Source organism: Manacus candei, unplaced genomic scaffold (assembly GCF_025592945.1).
Source record: "Manacus candei isolate 608988 ecotype Guabito, Panama unplaced genomic scaffold, ASM2559294v1 h1tg000071l, whole genome shotgun sequence".
NCBI classification, from domain to species: Eukaryota; Metazoa; Chordata; class Aves; order Passeriformes; family Pipridae; genus Manacus; species Manacus candei.
Genome location: NW_026138119.1, coordinates 10,957,430 through 10,976,823, shown reverse-complemented (window position 1 = coordinate 10,976,823; position 19,394 = coordinate 10,957,430). Strand labels below are relative to the sequence as shown.

Below are 19,394 nucleotides of genomic sequence, written 5' to 3'. Positions count from 1 at the left end.
GCAGCCCAGCAGCCTGAGCAGAGCCCAGGAGGTGCCTCAGTGAGGATCCCCCCGAGCTCCCCAGAGCCCTGGCCCAGCCTGGCCCCAGGGACTTGCCCAAGGTTTTTGCTTTAAACATCCTCAACACTGTTATGGTTGAGCTGAAGAGCCCCAGACACTGATAGGCCTTTAACCTCCCCCTGAACTATTCCTGTAATGAACCACCAGCACTGCTGGGAAATTGGGTCACATTTAAAAGAATTTGTGCAGCTTTGCCTCTCAGTTACTGGATCCCATTGTTGGAAAGGCTGACAGGACCCAGCTCTGGGATAACTTTCCCATAGGCATAGATTTCCAGAGTGGCTGAGTCACTCCTGAACTCCCTTCTCTTGGATGTGCCTGAATAAACTGAGCTCATTAAGGGTTTGTTTTCCAGAACTGGAGCATTTTTGTGGCCTCCTCTGAGCTCTCCAGTATTTTCCTATCTCACTGGAGAGCTCCTGTAACTGGAGATGCTCTGGCAGCCTGATCTAACAACCACATGCACACACATGATCACTGTAGCTCCATTTTCTCTAGAAAAAGAAAAAACACACAACAGTGAACTTCCAACTGTGTCACTGGTACACATCCACCCTGCCAGTCCCCTCTGTCTGTGGTGGAAGCTGTCGTGGGCTGGAGACTTTATGTGGCACCAAGATCCTTCTGTCACTTGGAACCACCCAGGCACAGCATGAATATCTCTCACTGCCCACCTGCCCCTGTGTCAGCAGAGGTGACAAACCTGCTCTGGGCTCAGGCCCCACCTGAACATGGATCTGGGAAGTGAAGGAGCTGAATCCCACTCATTTATGGCTCACAATTAACAAATGATGTGGGATTTGCTCTTAAGGTAATATTTAACTTTGCCTTGCCACACCACCTTTATTTAATTAAACTGTCAGGTCACATTAGAGTACAATTCCTCAGAAAATTCCAAGTACGTGACACTAAGTGTGTCATCAGCTGACTCAGCCAGATGCTGCAAACCCCTCTCAAGAAGGGGGAATCTCTTTGCCAAGCACATGTTGTTCAGCTTTTAATCTCTACATTTGTTGTATTTGCAGCATCTAATTATTTACGAGGCTTCACCTGCTCATTTTATTTTATTCCTGCTACTGACATAAGGTCAACAAACTGTATTTTCCTAAAACACGTTATCTTTCCAGGTGTGGATTTCCAGCCCCTCAAGGACAAGAGGGCACAGTCTTGAGCTGCACCAGGGGAGGTTTAGGTTGGACTTTCCAGAGAGAGTGATGAGACATTGGAATGGGCTGCCCAGGGAGGTGGTGGAGTCCCCGTCCCTGGAGGTGTTTAAGGACAGACTGGAGGTGGCATCAGTGCCATGGTCGGGGTGACAAGGTGGTGCTGGGTCACAGACTGGACTCGATGGCCTCAGAGGTCTTTTCCAACCTTGCCGATTTTGTGATTCTGACTTTACTTTCCCGTTTTCCACAACATTTAAAAATTGGCGACGGGTAGCTCAACCAATTTGTCTAAATCTGAGTTGTCTGAAAGCCCCCACTCACAGGACTGCGGGGATTCCTTTGGCTCCCCTGACATCTGTCACTAACTCACTGTGACCTGCCAGGCCGCTCTGGGGCTGCAAGGTGTGTAATTAACTACTGTAACTGTGATTCTGCACACACGGGCTCCCTGCTCCCTCCCAGCCCCCTCCGACCCCGGCACGGCCCCGGGAGGGCCAGGGACACTTGGAGGCTTTAGTCGAGCGAAACCCCCGGCGTGGCCCCGTGCGAGGCTCCCCGTGCGGGGCCGCTCTCCCGCTCCCCCGCTCCCAGCGCGGTGCCCGGCCCGGCCCTGCCCGGGCCCTGCCGAGGCCGCCCCGGGACTCACCTGCGCCGCCCGGAAGCGCCCTCAGCCGACGGGCCGCCGCTCAAACCCTTCCCCGCTCCCCCGCTCCGCGCGGGAAACCCGAGCGGCCCCGGAACTCCCCGCGCGCAGCCCTCGCGTCCCCGCCGGTCTCCTTTTCCGGCGGCGCCGATGTGCAGCGCCGGCAGGGGGCGCTGTCGCCCGCGGCAGCGCGAGGGCGAGGGGCGGGGCAGGGGAGCTACCGTATTTACCTGAGCGCCTACCGTGCTTACTGTAGTTGACGCGCACAGCTATGTGGCCGTAACATTTAGTCTAAACAGCCCCAAAACGGCCGCGGCAGGGCGGGGACACGGGTCAGGATCGCTTCTGCTGGCTCTTCAGGTGCCCTCCGCTGCCCTCAGCGAGCAGCATCCCACCGCTGCCCGCTCAGGTGTAGCCGCCGCCCTCGCCGCTCTACCCCGACGCCTCGCGGGGTCCGTGTCCCATCCCTGTGTCCGTGTCCCATCCCTGTGTCCGTGTCCCATCCCTGTGTCCGTGTCCCCTCCCGGGGTCCGTGTGTCCCTCCCAGAGTCGGTGTCCCTTCCCAGGGTTCTGTGTCCCCTCCTGGAGTCCATGACTCATTCCGGGGGCCGTTTTCCTTCACGAGGTTCTGTGTCCCCTCCCGGGGTCCGTGTCCCATCCCTGGGTCCGTTTCCCTTCCCAGGGTCCGTGACCACTCCCCGGGTCCCTGTGCCCCCATGCGATCCGTGTCCCCCCAAGGGGTCCGTGTCCCATCCCCGTGTCCTTTTCCCCTCCGCGTCCGTGTCCCCGGGCACGGGCGGGCTCCGCCGCCCGGGGGAGGAGCGGAGGGGGCGGAGGGGCCGCCCGTGCCCGCCCCGCCCGGCAGGTGAGCCCCAGGTGGGGTTCAGGTGAGGGAGGCTCAGGTGAGCCCCAGGTGGGGTTCAGGTGAGGGAGGCTCAGGTGAGCCCCAGGTGGGATTCAGGTGAGGGAGGCTCAGGTGAGCCCCAGGTGGGGTTCAGGTGAGGGAGGCTCAGGTGAGCCCCAGGTGAGGTTCAGGTGAGGGAGGCTCAGGTGAGCCCCGGGTGAGCCCCGTCCATGGCGTACCGGGAGCTGGTGCGGCGCTGGCACGAGGGGGTGCGGGCGGCGGACCGCGGGCACTGGGACGCGGCCCTGGAGAGCTTCGGCGCCATCCCCGACCCTCCGGCGCGGATCTGCTTCAACATGGGCTGCGTGCAGCTGCTTGCCCGGCGGCCAGAGGCGGCTCTGAGGGTGAGGGACCGGGCCGAGGGGGACAGGGGTCGGAGGGCACGGGCAGGGGGACAGGCGGTCACAGCGATGGGCAGCGCGGCTCCCCCAGGTCCATCTTTGAGGGGACGATGCTGCAACTCGAGTTAATCCAGCATTCCATGTCCTGCGTGCCCGGCAGGAATGTGGAGAGCGAGGGTTTAAGGTTTGAGATGAGTGATTTAAGGAAAAGATTTTGCAGAGTGAATCGTAGAAAGATTGAAGTTAAAGAGGTTGTGGTACTTGGGGATGTGGATTAGTTGTGAGTCCGTGGTGCTGGGTTAATGTTTGGACTTGATGAGTTTTGAGGTCTTTTCCAGCCTTAATGATTCTGTGATTCCATGGTTCTATAGATATTATGAAAACCCAGGTAAATGGGAAATTTCAAGGTGTTGCAAAATAGTTTTGGAAGTGAAGAGATAATAGGAACAGAGAAACCTTAAATTAGATACTAGAAACCACATTTGGCAATGTACCTAAAGTTTTACTAAAGCTAAATACGTTTTAGATGAGCTTAGCTCATTATAATGTGAAAACCACACCTCTACTGCATTGTAGCTTTAAATCAAAGCAGGCAGAAGGTGTCCAATAGCTGTTACATAGGCACGGATTTAGAAATGAGATAGGTGTATTTTGAAAAAATAAATGTGCTGCTTTGCAGTGGAGACTGACAAAATGAAGCTGCTGTGCTGGAAAACTGCCTTTGGGAAGCAAGAGCAGCTGCCCTGAGGAAAAGCCTTTTTGTGACAGCACCTGGCATGTCTGCACATCCATCTGACTGTGTGTCTGTCTGTCAGGGCCCAGTAAGGAGGTGCAGATAAGCCTTTCCTTAAACAGCAGAAAGAGGAGCTAAGTCTGTGCTGTAGGAGCTGGGGCAGAGCCGTGGGGCCCCGGGCAGGGCAGTTGCTACTGGGGACACACTGAGCATGTCATAGGAATGCCCAAGAGAGACTTTTCAGCCCCAATCAATGGGCACTGCCTGGGAAGAAGCTCAGCTCTACTTCCGTGTAGCTCAATGGTTGGTTGTTGGTTATTTCATTTATAGCACAGTCAGGCAGACAGTGCCAGTAAGGTGTGCTCTGGAGTCACGGAAACCAGGCACCACCTCATCAGGAGACACAGTCACTCTCTGGCCTCCTGCTGCATATCTTCATCCTGCAGTGCTATCCCTGTCCAGGCAGTGTCAGGGAAGTCTGGGTTTCAGGAGCTGTTATCTCCATGCAGTCTCTGCAGTGATAAGGGAAGGAGGACACCTCCTCAGTGTCTCAGGATGACACACAGCTTTCCCAGCTCAGAGTTACTCTGAACCAGCAGCCAAGAGCTGCTGCCAGCTCTGCTAGTGCTTGCCTGTATTTAGACATGGAACTGAACCAGAAACACTGACTTAGAGGCCATTGTGTGCAGCCCTGCAGCTCCGTCCCTTTCGCGTGCTCCCATCATGTGCTTCACGCAGCCTTCCCGGCCTGACCCATCCCACTGCTCCCCCTGTCCCAGCAAACTGCTCCGGGCTACACAGTCTTCCCATTACAAGATACCAGGTGGCCAGTGTAGCTCATGAATGTCCAGTCCATCGTAGCAAGGAGGGATAAAAACCTGAGGCTCAGCTCATAGGGAGTCAAGACCTGAAAGATGTCTCGTGGCCGTGTGCGGCCCCTGGGAGCTGGACACAGGGACTGCCTCTGCCAGGGCAGCCGGGGCAGGACTGGCTGGGTGTGTGTGCCCAGGCACGGACAGGGGAGATCCCAGCTGAGCCTGGGGATGTGCCTGTGTTTTCCTCCTTAGGCCTTCGATCAGACCGTGGCGAAGGACAATTCCCTGGCTGTGGGCTACTTCCAGAGAGGGTTGGTCCACCTGCAGCTGGAAATGTGAGTGAGGTGCACAGCCAGGGCAGTCTTTGGTTCTCTCCTTCCAGCCATGCTTTATTACTAAACCTAAATGATCTATGATTCTAAAATTCACTTCTTCCAGCAATCTTAAATAGTTCACAGAGTCTACTTTGGCCTTGCAAACCGTGTCACAGCAAGTCCTATCTCTGGTAAGAGCTGCACAACTCTGGGGCCCCAGGGGTGGCTAACACATGATGTTGCTGTCCTGTACACACAGAGACTCCTGGGGCTGCCAGGTTGTTATGTTGCCATTCAGATTTTCTTTAGGAATTAAAAAAATATAATTGGGCTGCTTGGTGTGTCTTCACATGACACACATGAGTCTGGCCTTCCTAAAAATGTAGTCTGCCCACAGTGTCTGACTGCCACACTCTGCTGACAGCTGATAAAAGATTGAGATTGCTCCAGTAGTGTCATGGGATTGATTACTCATTGTTTCCGTGGTTAAATCACAGTGGCATCCTGCTCAGAGAAGTGGGTGAAGTATTTTCTTCAGGTTTGAAGATCTCTTCTTACCTTTGAGCTTCAGTTATTCTCTTTCCTGTTATTTTCCCTGTATTTTCCAGACCTTAATTTCTGGGAGGGAGTTAAAGTGAGCAGTTCTGCACTCACAGCTGTACTGTCAGGCAGCTCCATGCTCTGTGCCTCTGCCCATAGAGCCCCAGTCCAGGGTGGTGGAGCCCTGTCTGGCTCACTGGAGCTGCTCTACAGCCAGAAGAAGCAGAGCATTGTGCCCCAAGGACACACACACTGCAGGGGCAGCACAGCTGGCAGACCTGCCTTCTGTCCAAAGAGCTGGTGGCCACCAGCACCCCGTGGCTCCTTCCCTCACCAGATGCTGCTCCCACCCCCCCACTCACCTGGGCACCTTTTCCTGTCTGTGCTCCCTGGCCCTTGGTCAGGTACCCACTGCACAGCCCTTCCTGGACCCTTCCTTTCCCCACCTGCAGCCTCAGTGGGAACCTGTTTGGATTTCAGACGTGTAAATGCAGACTAATTCCCTCCTTATCCTTGGAGTTGTTCTAAATTTCTGCTCTTACTTCTCTGGCCATGCCCTCACTGCTCACCATCAGTGGGGTTCCCACAGCATTCCCACAGCCCTCACTCCTCCCAGACACGTGCTGGGACAGCACTGCCTGGGCAAGGAGCTCACAGCGGTGGTTAGTCTTTGTTCTTTACATTTTCTCCTCCTTGGAATTGTGACTGTTCCAGGGATCAAAGCCTCCTGTTCATCCCAGTCAGTAAAGCAGTGCAGGTAATCCCAGAGGAGAGACACACCATGTTCATTGTGTGCTGTCTACCAACAGGGAGAGGACTGGTCACAAGATGACACAGCTCTGGTGCAGCTCTCCCCACCCAGGCTCACAGAGCAGAAGACGTTATCTGCTGTATTTTTGAACTCCTTAAACAGTCTTCAGCTTTTTTAGCCTCAGTTTCTTCTGTCACCTCTGCGCTGCAGGTTTGAAGATGCTCTCTCTGATTATCACATGGCCTTCAGTCACTTAAGACAGAATCCCTTCATCGATTACAAGCAGCTGGGGCTGAGGCACATCCTCTATGCCTGGGAGGTAAGAGTCAGCCTGTCTCAGCAATCCTGCCCTTCTGCTGGGGGATTCAGCAGTAGGCATTACTAACCCAAGAGTTTTTTAAGACCATACCTAAGAACAGTAAAAAATTTCTGCTTGCACTTTTTGTTTAAGTAACTTAATCATAAAAGTCATAAAACAATGTCATCTTTGGAGATTTTGGCAAAATTACACAGTTTGGAAAATGAAATTGTTCAGAGCAAGTGCACAAGAATTTGTACACTGAGGGTTTTTATCTTCTCTATACATAGAAAAAAGTAGTGGCTGCCCCATCCCTGGAAGTGTCCAAGGCCAGGTTGGACAGGGTTTGGAGCATCCTGGGATAGTGGAAGGTGCCCCTGCCCATGGCAGGGGGATAGGAGCTGGATGAGCTTTAAGGTCCCCTCCCAAGCCAAACCAGTCTGGATTCTGTGTAATATTTACAGTCAGTTTGGTGAACTCCTCAACTCTAAGAGCTGAAATAGGTTAAAATACAGACAGATGAGAACGAAACTTGTCATAATGCAGAGTCTAGGAAATCCAGGTGCATGAAAGCCTGACTTTCCAACTGCAGCAACTGATCTTAATATTCCATCTGTGCCTGGACCTACCCCCTGGGCTGCAGGCTGAGTTTGCTTCTGTGACACTTCACCCTGCAGCTCTTACTGTTACACAGAGTCTACCTGCCCCATCCTGTTTCAGAGAGCTCTAAGTCTGAATTGATTGTAAATATTTGGAATATTTGGAAAGTAAAAGACTCCTAGAAACTGTCCTTTACTGCGAGAGCTCATTCTGTCTTCTTCTGTCCTAAGTCCACACATAGAGGTTGAAAAGCAGATACAGGAAAGAGTATTTAACTCCTTAATTCCGTGGGAGTGAGGAGTTATTGTGTAACTCCAGTCAAGCATATCAGCAATTTTCATGCACCTTATACCTGGCAGGAAGAAGCTCTCCTTGGCATCTGTGAGATTACCCAAACCCCCCTGGTTTTAACAGTTTCAATGCCAGTGCTGCCTTCTCCGAGCTAACTTAGAGGTGACAGGTTCCCTTTGAAAGGGCCAGGGCTGCAGGAGTGCCCTGAGGCCATCCAGGGCAGGCTTGTGCCCTTCATGATGTGCACACACAGTCCCTCACTCCAGACATCACCAGGACATGTGCTGGCCCTCCAGACTCAGGATTAGCGTCCTGATTTAACTGTATCTGGCTCCTACATCTACCTGCAGCTCATTTTTCAAACTACACAAACATAATCCTCCAGCAGAACTGTGCCATCAACTTTCCCCGTGCCTGGCCTCTCACGCTGCAGCCGCTCTTCTCATGGGAGATACATGTATGCTGTGAAAATCCAGAAATATTTGCCTCTTGCGAGGCTGTGACACTTCTGACTGAGTGAGAACTGCTGCCTTGCCTCTCCAAGAGGGAGCACCTCTGCAGTTCTTGTGCATGCTCAGGATTGTCATTCCCCACATCCCCAAACAGTCCCCGCTGTCATGATTAAGGAGTGAAGAAAAGCATCCCGTTGGCTGCAGCTCTGTCCCGAGCAGGGCTTGCAGCCAGGCACACAGAGCAGCTCACAGGCTGATACCCTTATCACAGACAATAACGAGCTGTGGCTCCTGGGCCTCTCTTCTGCCTGTAGCCCAGCAGGTTTCCCACACACTGACTGCTGGCCAGTGACAAGGAGAGATCTCCCACTCCTAATTCAGCACACAGACTAAGGCTCCCCAACACCTTGTCTGCAAGACTCCCACACCCTGCACTTCAGCACTGAACAGACTGACATGCTGCTGAAGGGTAACGAGTGACAATTTGCACATTCACAGCCCACTACAGCATGAAATAGTGTCAGTTAAGTTATTTTGCAATGACAGGCAGTCAGAATTACAAAAAATATCACCTAGTTGCATGCAGAAGGAAACACAAGAAAAGCTTTCTGGCCTTTCAGATGCAGGAAGGATCATATTTAAACTGTGTGGCACCAGACTCTTCACCTGGTGCCCCCATGTCTCTCCTTGCTTTGACCAGAGCCAGCAGCTCCAGCACACCCACACCTCTATCTTTTTCCACTCTGATTATGACATTTTTTCAACTGTGCTGCTCAGAGTGCCTTTCTCGTTGCTGTTTTTGTGGTGTTTCAGTGCCTGGTCCCTATTTCTTGGCTGAGTTCAGTAGGTCATGTTGGGGGTGTCGTGGTCCCAGCCCTCTGAGCCCTCCCCCTGTGCCCACTCCAGGTGCTGTACAGCACTGCAGCAGTGCAGTGCCACCTGCAGCAGTGGCAGGAGGCCAGAGTCACCCTAGAGAAGGCTGTTGTGTGGAGACCTGAGAGAAGAACAGCAATCTTGGACCTGGCCCTTGAGCGGGTGCAGGTAAGACCACTCTGAGTTCCTGGGTATGTGCTTTGGGCTTCAGCAAAGAACTGTGAGATGGGAGTGTGCTGATCCTTGTACATTTGGATGTTCTTGTCTATCCACCTGCTAACCCAGTCCCAGCCTTTTGCTGGTGATGCTCTGCCAGACCAGTGCTAATCGAGGAACTCCATCACCTCCAGGTGCTTCATGGCCCAGAAACACCACAGTGGAGACTTCTGGGGTGACTCGTCAGGCTGTGGAAGTTTCTTCCTGGTCTCTCCTGTTCAGGCACTCAGTTGCCTTGTGCAGTGTTTTAAGTGCAGAACCCCTACAAGTGCAGATCTGGAGTCTCCCTTCAGGTGACAGTGGCTGACTCCTTTCAGTCCCTTTGGCCTCAGGAACAGCTGCCTCAGGTGGCAGCTCAGATATTAATGCCAATTTCATGTAGAGCTTAAGGAGGGTGTGAAAGGGTTTCTAGGGCTGCTTCTAAGTAATAGTTTCCTGTTAGACTCCTTTATGATCAGGAAACATTTGCAGATCTCTGATTTAACTCTTCCTGGGCAGTTCATTAGTTTGCTACCTTCATACTTCCTTATTTGCATACTTTTCAAGAGATGATCACTTTGTTTTTAATCTAGTCATCTCTTTAGCATCATATTTGTACTTTACAACAGCGTATTATTTATATTTGCTATTAGCATGCTACTCAGTGGCTGAACAGAGAAAACATTTGAAGTCAAATTAAAAAACTGTCTAGAAAATTGTTCAATAAACCTTCCTGCACTGCCTCCCTTCCCACCCATCCCATGGACATGTTAGCCCTTGACTCCACACTGGGGAGTGGCTGCTGAGCTCTCAGTTTGCATGTGCTTGTTGACCCTGAGTGCCTTTGGCAAGTTCATAGCCGTAATTTTTGCCCCAATGTCTTCCTGGAGCTGCTCTTGCACACCTGGGGAAGCTGGATTTGCTTTTCACTGCTCTGAAGTTTCATTTAATATCAATTGATGATGGCTTTTCCCTTATCTGCTTTCCCTGCCCTAGGACCGCCTGTTTTTAGAGCCCATGCAGGTTCCTCTTGGGGAACTTTTCAGACCACGGAAGAAGGAAGTTGAACAGTTGGATTCCAAAGATTTCCTGGGTAAACCCAAGGTAACAGGCACATAATCTTTAAGATTAACAGCAGCAGATTAAAATCCCACCTCTGCCAACTCCAGAGTGCCGTGCTACTGGCCACTGTGCTGGGGGTGACCCCGGAGCAGGGTGGTCAGTGCTTGCAGCCAGTCCAGACACATGGGACACAGAAGCCAAAATTTGTTAGAATTGCCACCTCTTCTATCAAAAATGCATTTTGGGACTAAAAACCCTTCCCAATTTTGGTCACTTTAAAGTCTGAAAGGGCCAAGCAGGTACTCAGGGAACCCATGGTTCCCCTCTTGCTGACAATGACGTTTTGAAGACGAGCACATTTTTCCAGCTCAGTCCTGCATTCCCAGTGTGACAGGTGGGCACTTGGGAGACAAATGCTTTGTCACATCCCTTAACACAAGCCAGCAGAAAATTTCTCTGATCCCTTCTGTGACCAGTGCAGTCAGCAGAAGTGTCACAGGCCAAAGAGCTCTAACAGGAATCAAGAAAAGGGAAAGTAATTCATTCAATGTGCTTTTAAAGAAAGCTTGAAAAGACTTTAAAAAATGTGGTCTGATTTGGGAATCCAGCTCTGCCTTTTCCACTGTGTACATTGCTCTATTAACCTTAGGATGTCAGAAGGAAATGAGTCTGAGTAGATAATCTTGGATGAAGTTTGGGAGTCTCTTCATCCAGCCTGGACTCACTCGTTACTTTGTCCTCCAACAGGTGATCTCGTCCATCATTCCCAATGATGAGTACATTGGCTTTGAGCCTCTCAGGCCTCAGGTGAGCAGGACATAGCTGTGAAAGGAGGAATGGAGCTGTCATGGAGCTCCAGGCAGGGGCTCAGTCCCTAACACATCAGGGGAAGAGTGTATTGTTGAAAGAACCAGCGCACTGTCAGCCTGGCTCCATGGGGATGTTCAGAGCCAAGCAGTGGGCTCAGTACTAGCTGGAAGGGACTCAGTGATGGGAGTCTCCAGCCCCTTGAAGATACATTTTTGACTCTTCACCAGCAGTGGAGACTTTACTGGGCTCAACATGCCTTTGCCCAGCACTTCATTAAATCTGTGAGCATGAGCTCAGAGAGGCTGCTTTGCACTGTGATAAGAGTTCCTCGAACCAAGGGAGGGGGAGGAGATTTTGTTACTTGCTTCCTGATGAGGTAAAGAGGGAGGGGAAGAAACAGAAGGTACGTCCTGCTAAGGTCTGGAGCAGCAGACTTCTGTCTGGGTGGTGTGGAGTGACAAAAGGGGTCAAGAGTAAAGACAAAATACCTCAGTGTGGTGTTCAGAGGGACAGGAGATAAGGTGGCACAGCTGCTGGACGAGGCAGTGTTATAAACAGGTACTGTTGTTTCTCCCACAGAAACAAGGCTTTTATGAACCCAGTGCTGATGCTCTGCGGTGAGTGTTGTCCACCTTGGTCTAACTCTCCTCTCTCTATTTCTGTTCAGAAAGTCATGCTTTGTTCCCTGGTGTCTTTGGGTGAAGACTGAGAGATCCACACCCACTTCTCACCAAGGGTGGGGTGAATGACAAGCATGCAAAGACTTGTGTGGATGTAAAGGACACTGTGGTCCCTGAAATCTTTCATGCAAGAATCTCTGGGCAATTTGCAGGGGTTGATTCAGCAGTCTTAAGAGGCAGGCATGGATCATGCTATGGCTGAGGAATGAAAGAGCAGGTTGTGGGACATGCCCAGGTCTGTGACAGAGGATGCTCAGCTGTCCCATCCTGGTTCCCAGGACAAGGCTTCCAAATACTCCCAGCTCTGCTGTGCTGAGCCAAAATCAGGTTCAAAACCCATGACAGTAATTTGTTTTGGTGATATTGTACCAGCAGTACTTCGGGCCTGAGTTTAATAATTGTTTTGATCTGGAGAATGTTTATCAGTACAATGAAAATGCAGCTACATTTGGGAAATCAGTGTTTTCCAAGCTCCTTTTGTTCACAGTTGGACCAAAGCGTAGCAATGGAAATCATGATTTCCCAACCCCTGAAACTCCTGGCATGTGGCAGTTGGGATTGGTGCAGTGTTCTGGACCAGCACTCTAGGGTTAGTAAGGGTGCTCCCACTCTTTCTCCACAGGGACAGTGAGGCAGGATACCATCGAGTGCTGTCCCAGTATTGCCCCGAGCAGTCGGAGGAGCCGGTGGTGAAGGGCGGCAGTTTGGTGTTTGTGCTGAGCAGGGGAGCAGAGGGCTGGGCCACAGCCATCCACGATGGACAGGTGAGAGAACAGGGGGCTGCACAGCCCAGCCCCCAGCAGAGCCCATGGCCCTCTGAGCACAGCCCTCGGGGTCACCTGCAGCCCTGCAGAGCAGGGGGTGAGTTCAGCAGCTCATTTCCACATACCAGAGATTTCCTGACACTTGGCTCCCACCAGCCTCTGCCATTCACCTCTGCAGTTCCATGTGGGCACCTTTTGGGCTCTCGTGCTCTCCGTCATCCAGTATCCTACTGCTGAATCATGTGGGACATCAGACCTCACCAAGGACCACCAACTAGAGCAGTTTTTGTCACCTGAGAGCTCTAAGGGAGCTGAGGAGATGGGTCATTCTTTACCCTGATGCCTCTGTTAAATTAACTTTAGGGAGGTTTGGGGAGGGTTTCAGCTATGCAGGCAGGTTTTTAAAGGGCTCTAGAGAAGAACTAAGGGATTAAAGCCCAGCAAATCTGACATCTTCCTGCAGTCTGGGGAACTGTAGGGTAAACAGACTGAATAGAAATAGATAAACACAACAACATGAAAAATCTTTTGTTGGCAGAAGCCTTTTCTCACAGGTCTGCTTCAGTTCTTTAAAAGAGCCATTGCATACCTGGATTAGGTTCAGCCAGTGAATGTATTACCTGCCTGTCTTTCCAGAACAGTCAAAAGATTCTTCACAAGACTACTGTAAATCAGTGAGGTGTCTGAGCAAGGGACACAGCGTTCTGAGGACTGGTAACAGGTTAAAATACAGAATAAATAGTGGGTATAAATGAACAGGGTTGGTTTTTTTTCTTTTTTTTTTTTTCAAAGTAATTATGTACCCACAGTGAATCTGCTGTGACATAAACTTTTAGCAAATTCCTAAGTGCTATAGTAACAGGTGTAGTAATATGGTGCTTCTTAAGCTGACCATGTTCCATGACAGACAATCAAACCATTCAACAGAGCCTGAGGCATCTGCAGCTCAGAGTGAAGAGTCATACAAGTATTTGGATGTGCTGGTTGACCACTCAGTGAAGTGTCAGGTGAAATTCAAAGTCAAGAAAAGTAAAATAATAGACTCTGGACCGAAAAAAAAGCATTGTAAGCAAACAATTACTCACAATGATCAGTTGAAATTAATAGCAGCAATTGTCAGAAGACACAGATATGCTGCTGGACTGGTGTCCCTGGGTGTCCTTGGCTCCAGGACAGATGCTCTGCCTAAGCATCTGTCCTGGGAGCAGGGTCTGTGGATTGGTGAGTGTCTGATGTGTTACAGCCACTCCATCAGCAGTGGGAAAGGTGCAAAAGGACCCTTGGATTTTGTTCAGCAGTGTCTGAGCACGAGGCACATGGGGGGCTGTGTGTCACCCAGGCCCCCCAGGCACATTTGTGTGGCTGTAGGGGGACAGGCAGTGACAGGGACTGGGGGGGTTGGGGCTGTGGCTGCCACAGCAGCAGCTCCTGTTTCACTTTGCTCTGCTCTGTGTCCCACAGAAGCTGCACATCCCAAGCTCTCTCCTGGAGCCTGTCTCAAGGATGGATAAATGGGTGAGCTGGCAACCTTGCAGTAGGGGTGAGGGGGGGGACCAAGAGATGCATTTGGGACATTTATTTGTAAGATAATTACAGGACAGAAAAACTGTGTAAGAGAAACGTAGGGTGTGAAGCACTGAGACCCTTGACTGAAGACCAAGTTTGCTTAAACAAGAAAAACAGAACAGTCAAGAGCAAGGGACTTTTTTTTTTTTTTTTTTTTTAGTGCACTGGATCTCTTTACAGCAAAATCTGTGGGCTTGGACATGTAGCCAAGCTTGTATCACAACCTGGTCTAGGTGTTGTTCTCCCTTACCTGCCATGGGCTGACAGAACACACAAAAGGAGCTGCCCCAGCTCTCCTGCCCCACTGTAATTAGTTGAGCCACTGGAATAGGCTGAGGAATTTGAGGGCCTGAGGCACAGGTTTATCCAGCCTGCTCCCAAGATGGCTACAGCCACCAGAGGCAGCAGGGAAGAGGGTGATGAGTGCTCACATGTTCCAGTTCACCAGCACAGTGGGAGCAGGTGAATCTCCTGCAGTGGGACAGGAATGCCTTAAGCAAGCCCTGCTTTCTGCCCTGAGATCATGCACCTCACCTTTGACTTTGGAAAACTTCATCTCCCATCTCCACCACAGGCACATCCACACATTATCCCAGTCGTTTTCCGTCTGCAGCCAGGGTGGAAAGGTGCGATTCAGACCCCTGTTTCCTGTGAGGGATTTTTGAAGCACGTTGTTGTTCAGATGTAGCTATGGGTTTTTTTACTATTATTTTTTCCTCTCCAAGTGAATCCCTGAGCATAGCACACTCTTGGGCATTTGCTCCATGGATGACTCACTGTGAACCAGCCCAAGCTGGGGAGAGCCCTCAGCACAGTGTGAGCAGCCTCCCCATGCTCCAGCACCAACCCAGGCAGGGCCAGGGGGCCAAGGAAGTGTCCCACAAACCTCTCCTCACTCCTGCTGCCCACAAGAGCCTGAGTGATCCACATCATCCCACCATTTAGTGAACTGGTCTCCCTGGGGTTACACCCACAAATTGTAACTGGCTGCAGCCATCACGCATCAGCCTTGTCCAGGCTCCAGTGTCTTCTCACTCCTCTCTGGTGTTGTTCTGTTGCAGAAGATCAGCAACGGGATCCCCCTTCCTCCTGCCCAGGTGCCTCCCAGCCGCCTGCATGTGAAGCAGAAGCCAGGTAGTCCCTGGGCCACCTCAGTGGGTGAAACTGTGCCCAAACCCACCCTTCAGGGGGTCGTGGGGAGGCTGAGGATCCCCTGTCTGTGTGCTGAAGCTTCCAGCAGCCTCTGCTGACTGCAGGGCTGTTCCTCTGCTCTTGTTCTGTTCTGCAGAGCCTCCTGGGGGAGAAAATGCCTTTGCCAGTGATGCTGGTGCCCAGATGGACTCCAAGGTGAGGTGTTCCACCAGCTGAAGCTGGTACAGCCTCAAGACACTACAGCTGCAAAAAGGGCAAGATTCCTGCCCAGACCCTCCAAAATTCCTGAGCTGCTCCAAAATCATGGAAAAAATGTCCTTCCTCTGACCTCTTTCTCATTCGAAAGAGAGGCTCCCATGTGGTCTTTGCTCCTCCACTCCCAGGTTTGTGACCATCCTACTTTGTGAGGCAGTCCAGGGCTGAGGTTTACAAGGCACCAACCTGTTGCCACCCTCCAAGGTGCTAAGAGCCCCAGACACATTGCTGTTGTCATACACACTCTTTGCAAGGGAGAGCTGTCTTTGAACTCCCTGCTGTCTCTTCCCCCTTCTGCCGTGTGCCATTCTCTGTCCCTGTCAGTCTGGGTACCACAGTTCATTCATATTTGCATTCTGGGATGAGGCACCTCCATGTCATTGCCAACTTCTGTGTGTGATGGTCCTGGAATCGCTCCTCTGTCCACCTGGGGGCAGAACCTCTGTCCCTCAGCTGCAGGTCAGCTCTGCCACCCCTCTTTGAAGGACATTTGGAGTAGCTTTGTCAGCTGTACTTCAGCCAGAAGGCAGTACAAAGTGGGAATGTGGCTGCTTCTCTCCAGCTGACTGGAGGAATTGGGATCCTACTCGTATAATTTTTGGGTTGGGAGATACCTGTGCAATCAGACCCAGAAACAGGTTTCCTGAGTCATTGGAGGAACATTTGATTCCAGGCTTTGAATCCATAGTTACCCCTCTGAAATTCAGATCTGCCTTTTGATGATGCTCTACCATGACATGGCAGCACAGAGACGAGAGGTTGTGTCTGTGTCACCTCTTGGATATGAGAGCCGACATAGTCAGTCGAGGTTCTTCTTAGTCCATGGACTTCAGTCAGTCCAGGCTCTTCCAGAGGGTGGTTGGGCACTGAACAGGCTCCCCAGGGCAGTGGCCATGGCCCCAAGAGGGACAGGGTGGGACTGTTGGGGTGTCTGTGCAGGGCCAGGGGTTGGACTGGATAATCCTTGGGGGTCCCTCCCAGCTCAGGACATTCTGTGATTCTGCAGTCTGACTGACCAGCCTGACTACAGTGCCACATCTCTCAGCAGATCCCCCAGAGCCACGGAGAGGCCTCCCCGGGCTCAGCCAGGCCGGTGGTGCTGCGGGCATGCTGCGAGTGCTCGGTGGTGCTGCGGGCGGGCGAGGCACCGGCCCTGCCGGCCCTGCGGGCGCTGCTGCGGGAGCGCTTCGGGCAGCAGGCACAGCGGGGCACCCTGAGGTATGGGGGGTGAGAGATGGGGCAGCAGGCACAGCGGGGCACCCTGAGGTATGGGGGGTGAGAGATGGGGCAGCAGGCACAGCGGGGCACCCTGAGGTATGGGGGGTGTGAGACAGAGATGGGGCAGCAGGCACAGCGGGCACCCCGAGGTACAGGGGGTGTGAGACAGAGATGGGGCAGCAGGCACCCATCCCCCTGAGGACACAGCCACGCTGTGTCTGGTCTCCTGGGGACATTTATCCAGGGCTGAGGCATTCCAGCAGGGATCCAGCAAAGGTGTGAGCACAGTCTGCCTTGCACGCAAACCTTACCATGGCTCTTGCTCCATGGAGGATAACACACTGTTCCTACTGTAAGCCCCCTTCCAGGACATAAAGGGGCTCCAAGAGAGCTGGAAGGGGACTTTGGACAAGGGCCTTGATGGACAGGACAGGGGGGAATGGCCTTAAGATGAAGGAGGGCAGGGTTAGATTAGATATTAGGAATAAATTCTTTACTATAAGGGTGGTGAGGTCCTGGCACAGGTTGCCCAGAAAAGTTGTGAACTCCTCAGCCCTGGAAGTGTCCAAGGCCAGGTTGGATGGGGCTTGGAGCAACCTGGGATAGTGAAAGATTCCCTGCCCATGGCAGGGGGGTTGGAAGTGAATGGTCTTTAAGGTCCCTTCCAACCCAAACCATTCTATGACTGTGATATATGGGCTTTGTACGCCCAAAAGGATCTTTCCCAGAAAACAGTACATGTCAAGAGAAAGGGGGGACAGAAGGAAAAACTGTGTAGATGCAGTTGCTGTATATCGGATTTTCTCCTGCTCGGCTCAGCCTTTGCAGTAACTTGGATCAGTGCAGAGCAATCTGGGAGTCAGGTCCTGGAGTGAAATCTCCCTGACTGTGACACCCCTGGGACACAGTCAGTGGAGCCAGGAGAGTTTAGGATCTTGCCCTCAAGTCAGTGTGTGAGGAGGTGACAGTGTCACTCCCCACAGTGTCATTTCTGCTGAGCATGTGGGGTGGCCCCATGTCACTGTGCAAGGTGATAAGCTCAGAGCTGGCCTGCAAAGGGGACTGTGAAGGCTGAGGGTGGCAGAGGGCTGGGCTTTTCTCAAAGGCTGGATTTAAATGAGATGATCTGTGCCGCATTAACAAACTCTTGCAGCTACAGGCACCCGGATGGCACGGAGCTGGGGACAGTCTTGGGAGAGGAGGATCTGGGGAGGATGTGGCAGCAGCTGACAGATGGCAGGGTGACACTCTACTGCCAGGTACAGGGGCTGTGACAAGTGTCTCTGCTGTGCTGGGCTCCAGTCTCTGCTTTGCCTTGCAATCTCCATGCTGGCTTTTCCTGCAGGACTCTGACTCCCACTCGGGCAGACCTGTTCTGTACCGGATGCTGGCTCAACACTCTTACCTGGCACAGGGACCAGGAGACCTGGAGTTCAGCAAGGGAGATGTGCTGGATATCCTTTCTGAAGGTAGCTCTCCAGTCCTGCTGCAGGTTGTCCTGGGACAGGCTTTTGGAGTCTGCTGCAGGGAGGGACTGGGAATACAGGGCCTCTCCCATATTGTCTCAGGCTCATACTCTCAGGAGTGACAGGCTTGCACTGGGTTTTGTCCAGAGTTAAATTCCAACCATGAAAACTCTCAGTAACCCCACTTGTATGGGCCAGGACTCATCCTACTCCTTTGTGTTTTCCCAGTGAACGAGGACTGGCTGGAAGGATGCTGCAATGGCAAGACTGGCATCTTCCCCAAATGCTTTGCCACCCAGACCAGCTGTGGTGCTGCCTTCCTATAGCAAACAGGAGCCTTTTCCTGCTCGACTGCACTCCCAGGAATGGGAAACACCAATCCCAGCTCATTCAGGCCCCAGCCAGCCAGGGGCTCTGCTGAACCTGGACAAGGGATATCTCCCGCTCCCAGATCCCATGGGGTCAGTTCCAGCAGTCTGACAGCATTTCCTACAGCCTGTCCCCAGACCTTGTGCTTACACTGCCAAAGATGTGCCTGTGCAGAGCAGAGAGAGGGATCTGCTGTTTGGCTGTGGGAGTTGTCCATGTGGCAGCTCAGACCTCTGGGCTGGGAAGATGTTCCTCTGGGTGGGAAGAGGTTCCTCTGGGTGAAGGTCTTCATCCCCTCTCCCCTGTTGCTCACATTCGGGCTGGGAAAGCTGAGCCTCACTCTAACAAAGCCAAGGATGGCTGCCTGGGAGCAGGAGGCAGAGCCCTGTTCCCCGGGCTCTCGTGTCACACAACCTTATCTCCACCAGCAGAGATGCAGCAGAGACGCTGCTCCTTCAGAAGGCTTTTGGGACCAGTTTGCAGAGGGGTTAATGGGATAACACCATGGGTTAGGATCACCATGCTTCCACCTTGTGATCTGACCATTCTTCAGCCCAGATGCCTTTGATTCTTTCCTTAAGCCCCAAGTCCAAGGTGGGGTGTTGCAGCACAGAGGAGAGGGAATTGCAGAAGCCTGCACTGCTCAGAGCAGTTCCAGGCTATGGGAGAGCCCTGGAGGCACTGGGGAGAGGGCTGGGAAGTGCAGCACTGACTGGTGCTGCAGGGACTGAAAGGGCTGCCGAGTTCCTGCAGCTGAGCTGGGCTGGGCTTTGCTGATCTAAATAAAACACTCAAGTGTCTGGAGCTGGAACCCGTTCTGGATTTGGAGTTTGACAAAGCTGGGCTGTGTAACTTGAATATAAAATAAACCCTGAGCCAGAGTTGGCAACTCTTAAATCAACTTCCACTTGTGATTTTCTGCTGAGATAGGCCAGTAAATACTTTTAAATACAGCTGACAGTGTCTTTGGAGATGATCATCTGTCACATACTACAAAAATATTGCACATCTTGCACAGGGCAGGATACAGATGATGTCATCCCTCTCCTCAGAGTTAGATGCCCACCATGGCTCTC

General features: G+C 52.2%; 2 protein-coding genes across 6 annotated transcripts in view; one reads left to right on the top strand and one right to left on the bottom strand.

Annotated features, from left to right (window-relative positions):
- The window catches only part of EXD3 (exonuclease 3'-5' domain containing 3), a 297,052-nt gene extending 294,996 nt beyond the window's left edge, over positions 1–2,056 (bottom strand). The window contains exon 1 of one of the 4 annotated variants that reach the window (XM_051807940.1): positions 1,873–2,056. The gene's annotated coding sequence lies outside the window, so the exon portion shown is untranslated. The remainder of the gene's footprint in view (positions 1–1,872) is intronic. The other 3 variants (XM_051807943.1, XM_051807941.1, XM_051807942.1) reach the window with 3 other exon arrangements.
- A 694-nt stretch (positions 2,057–2,750) lies between these two features.
- NOXA1 (NADPH oxidase activator 1) lies at positions 2,751–19,377 on the top strand. 2 transcript variants are annotated; one of them, XM_051807978.1, is made up of 16 exons: positions 2,754–2,808; positions 2,920–3,117; positions 4,915–4,997; positions 6,478–6,586; positions 8,815–8,949; positions 9,973–10,080; positions 10,786–10,845; positions 11,428–11,465; positions 12,151–12,292; positions 13,754–13,807; positions 14,920–14,992; positions 15,147–15,205; positions 16,314–16,483; positions 17,637–17,742; positions 17,829–17,952; positions 18,178–19,377. In XM_051807978.1, exons 2-16 carry the CDS (start codon positions 2,944–2,946, stop codon positions 18,273–18,275), a joined length of 1,533 nt encoding a protein of 510 aa, XP_051663938.1. In that variant the 5' UTR covers positions 2,754–2,808; positions 2,920–2,943; the 3' UTR covers positions 18,276–19,377. The 2 variants fall into 2 exon arrangements, with proteins under 2 accessions (XP_051663939.1, XP_051663938.1); XM_051807979.1 differs by lacking the exons at positions 2,920–3,117; positions 18,178–19,377 and having other exon boundaries at positions 2,751–2,793; positions 17,829–18,171.
- The last annotated feature ends 17 nt before the right edge of the window (positions 19,378–19,394 follow it).

What these genes read in the sequence shown, in the direction of transcription:
- NOXA1 (XM_051807978.1), top strand. Translation starts at nt 2,944, where the DNA reads ATGGCGTACCGGGAGCTGGTGCGGCGCTGGCACGAGGGGGTGCGGGCG. An exon ending in TGGCCCTTGAGCGGGTGCAG is followed by an intron (nt 8,950 to 9,972) that starts GTAAGACCACTC and finishes TCCCTGCCCTAG; the next exon opens with GACCGCCTGTTTTTAGAGCC. An exon ending in TCTCAAGGATGGATAAATGG is followed by an intron (nt 13,808 to 14,919) that starts GTGAGCTGGCAA and finishes GTTCTGTTGCAG; the next exon opens with AAGATCAGCAACGGGATCCC.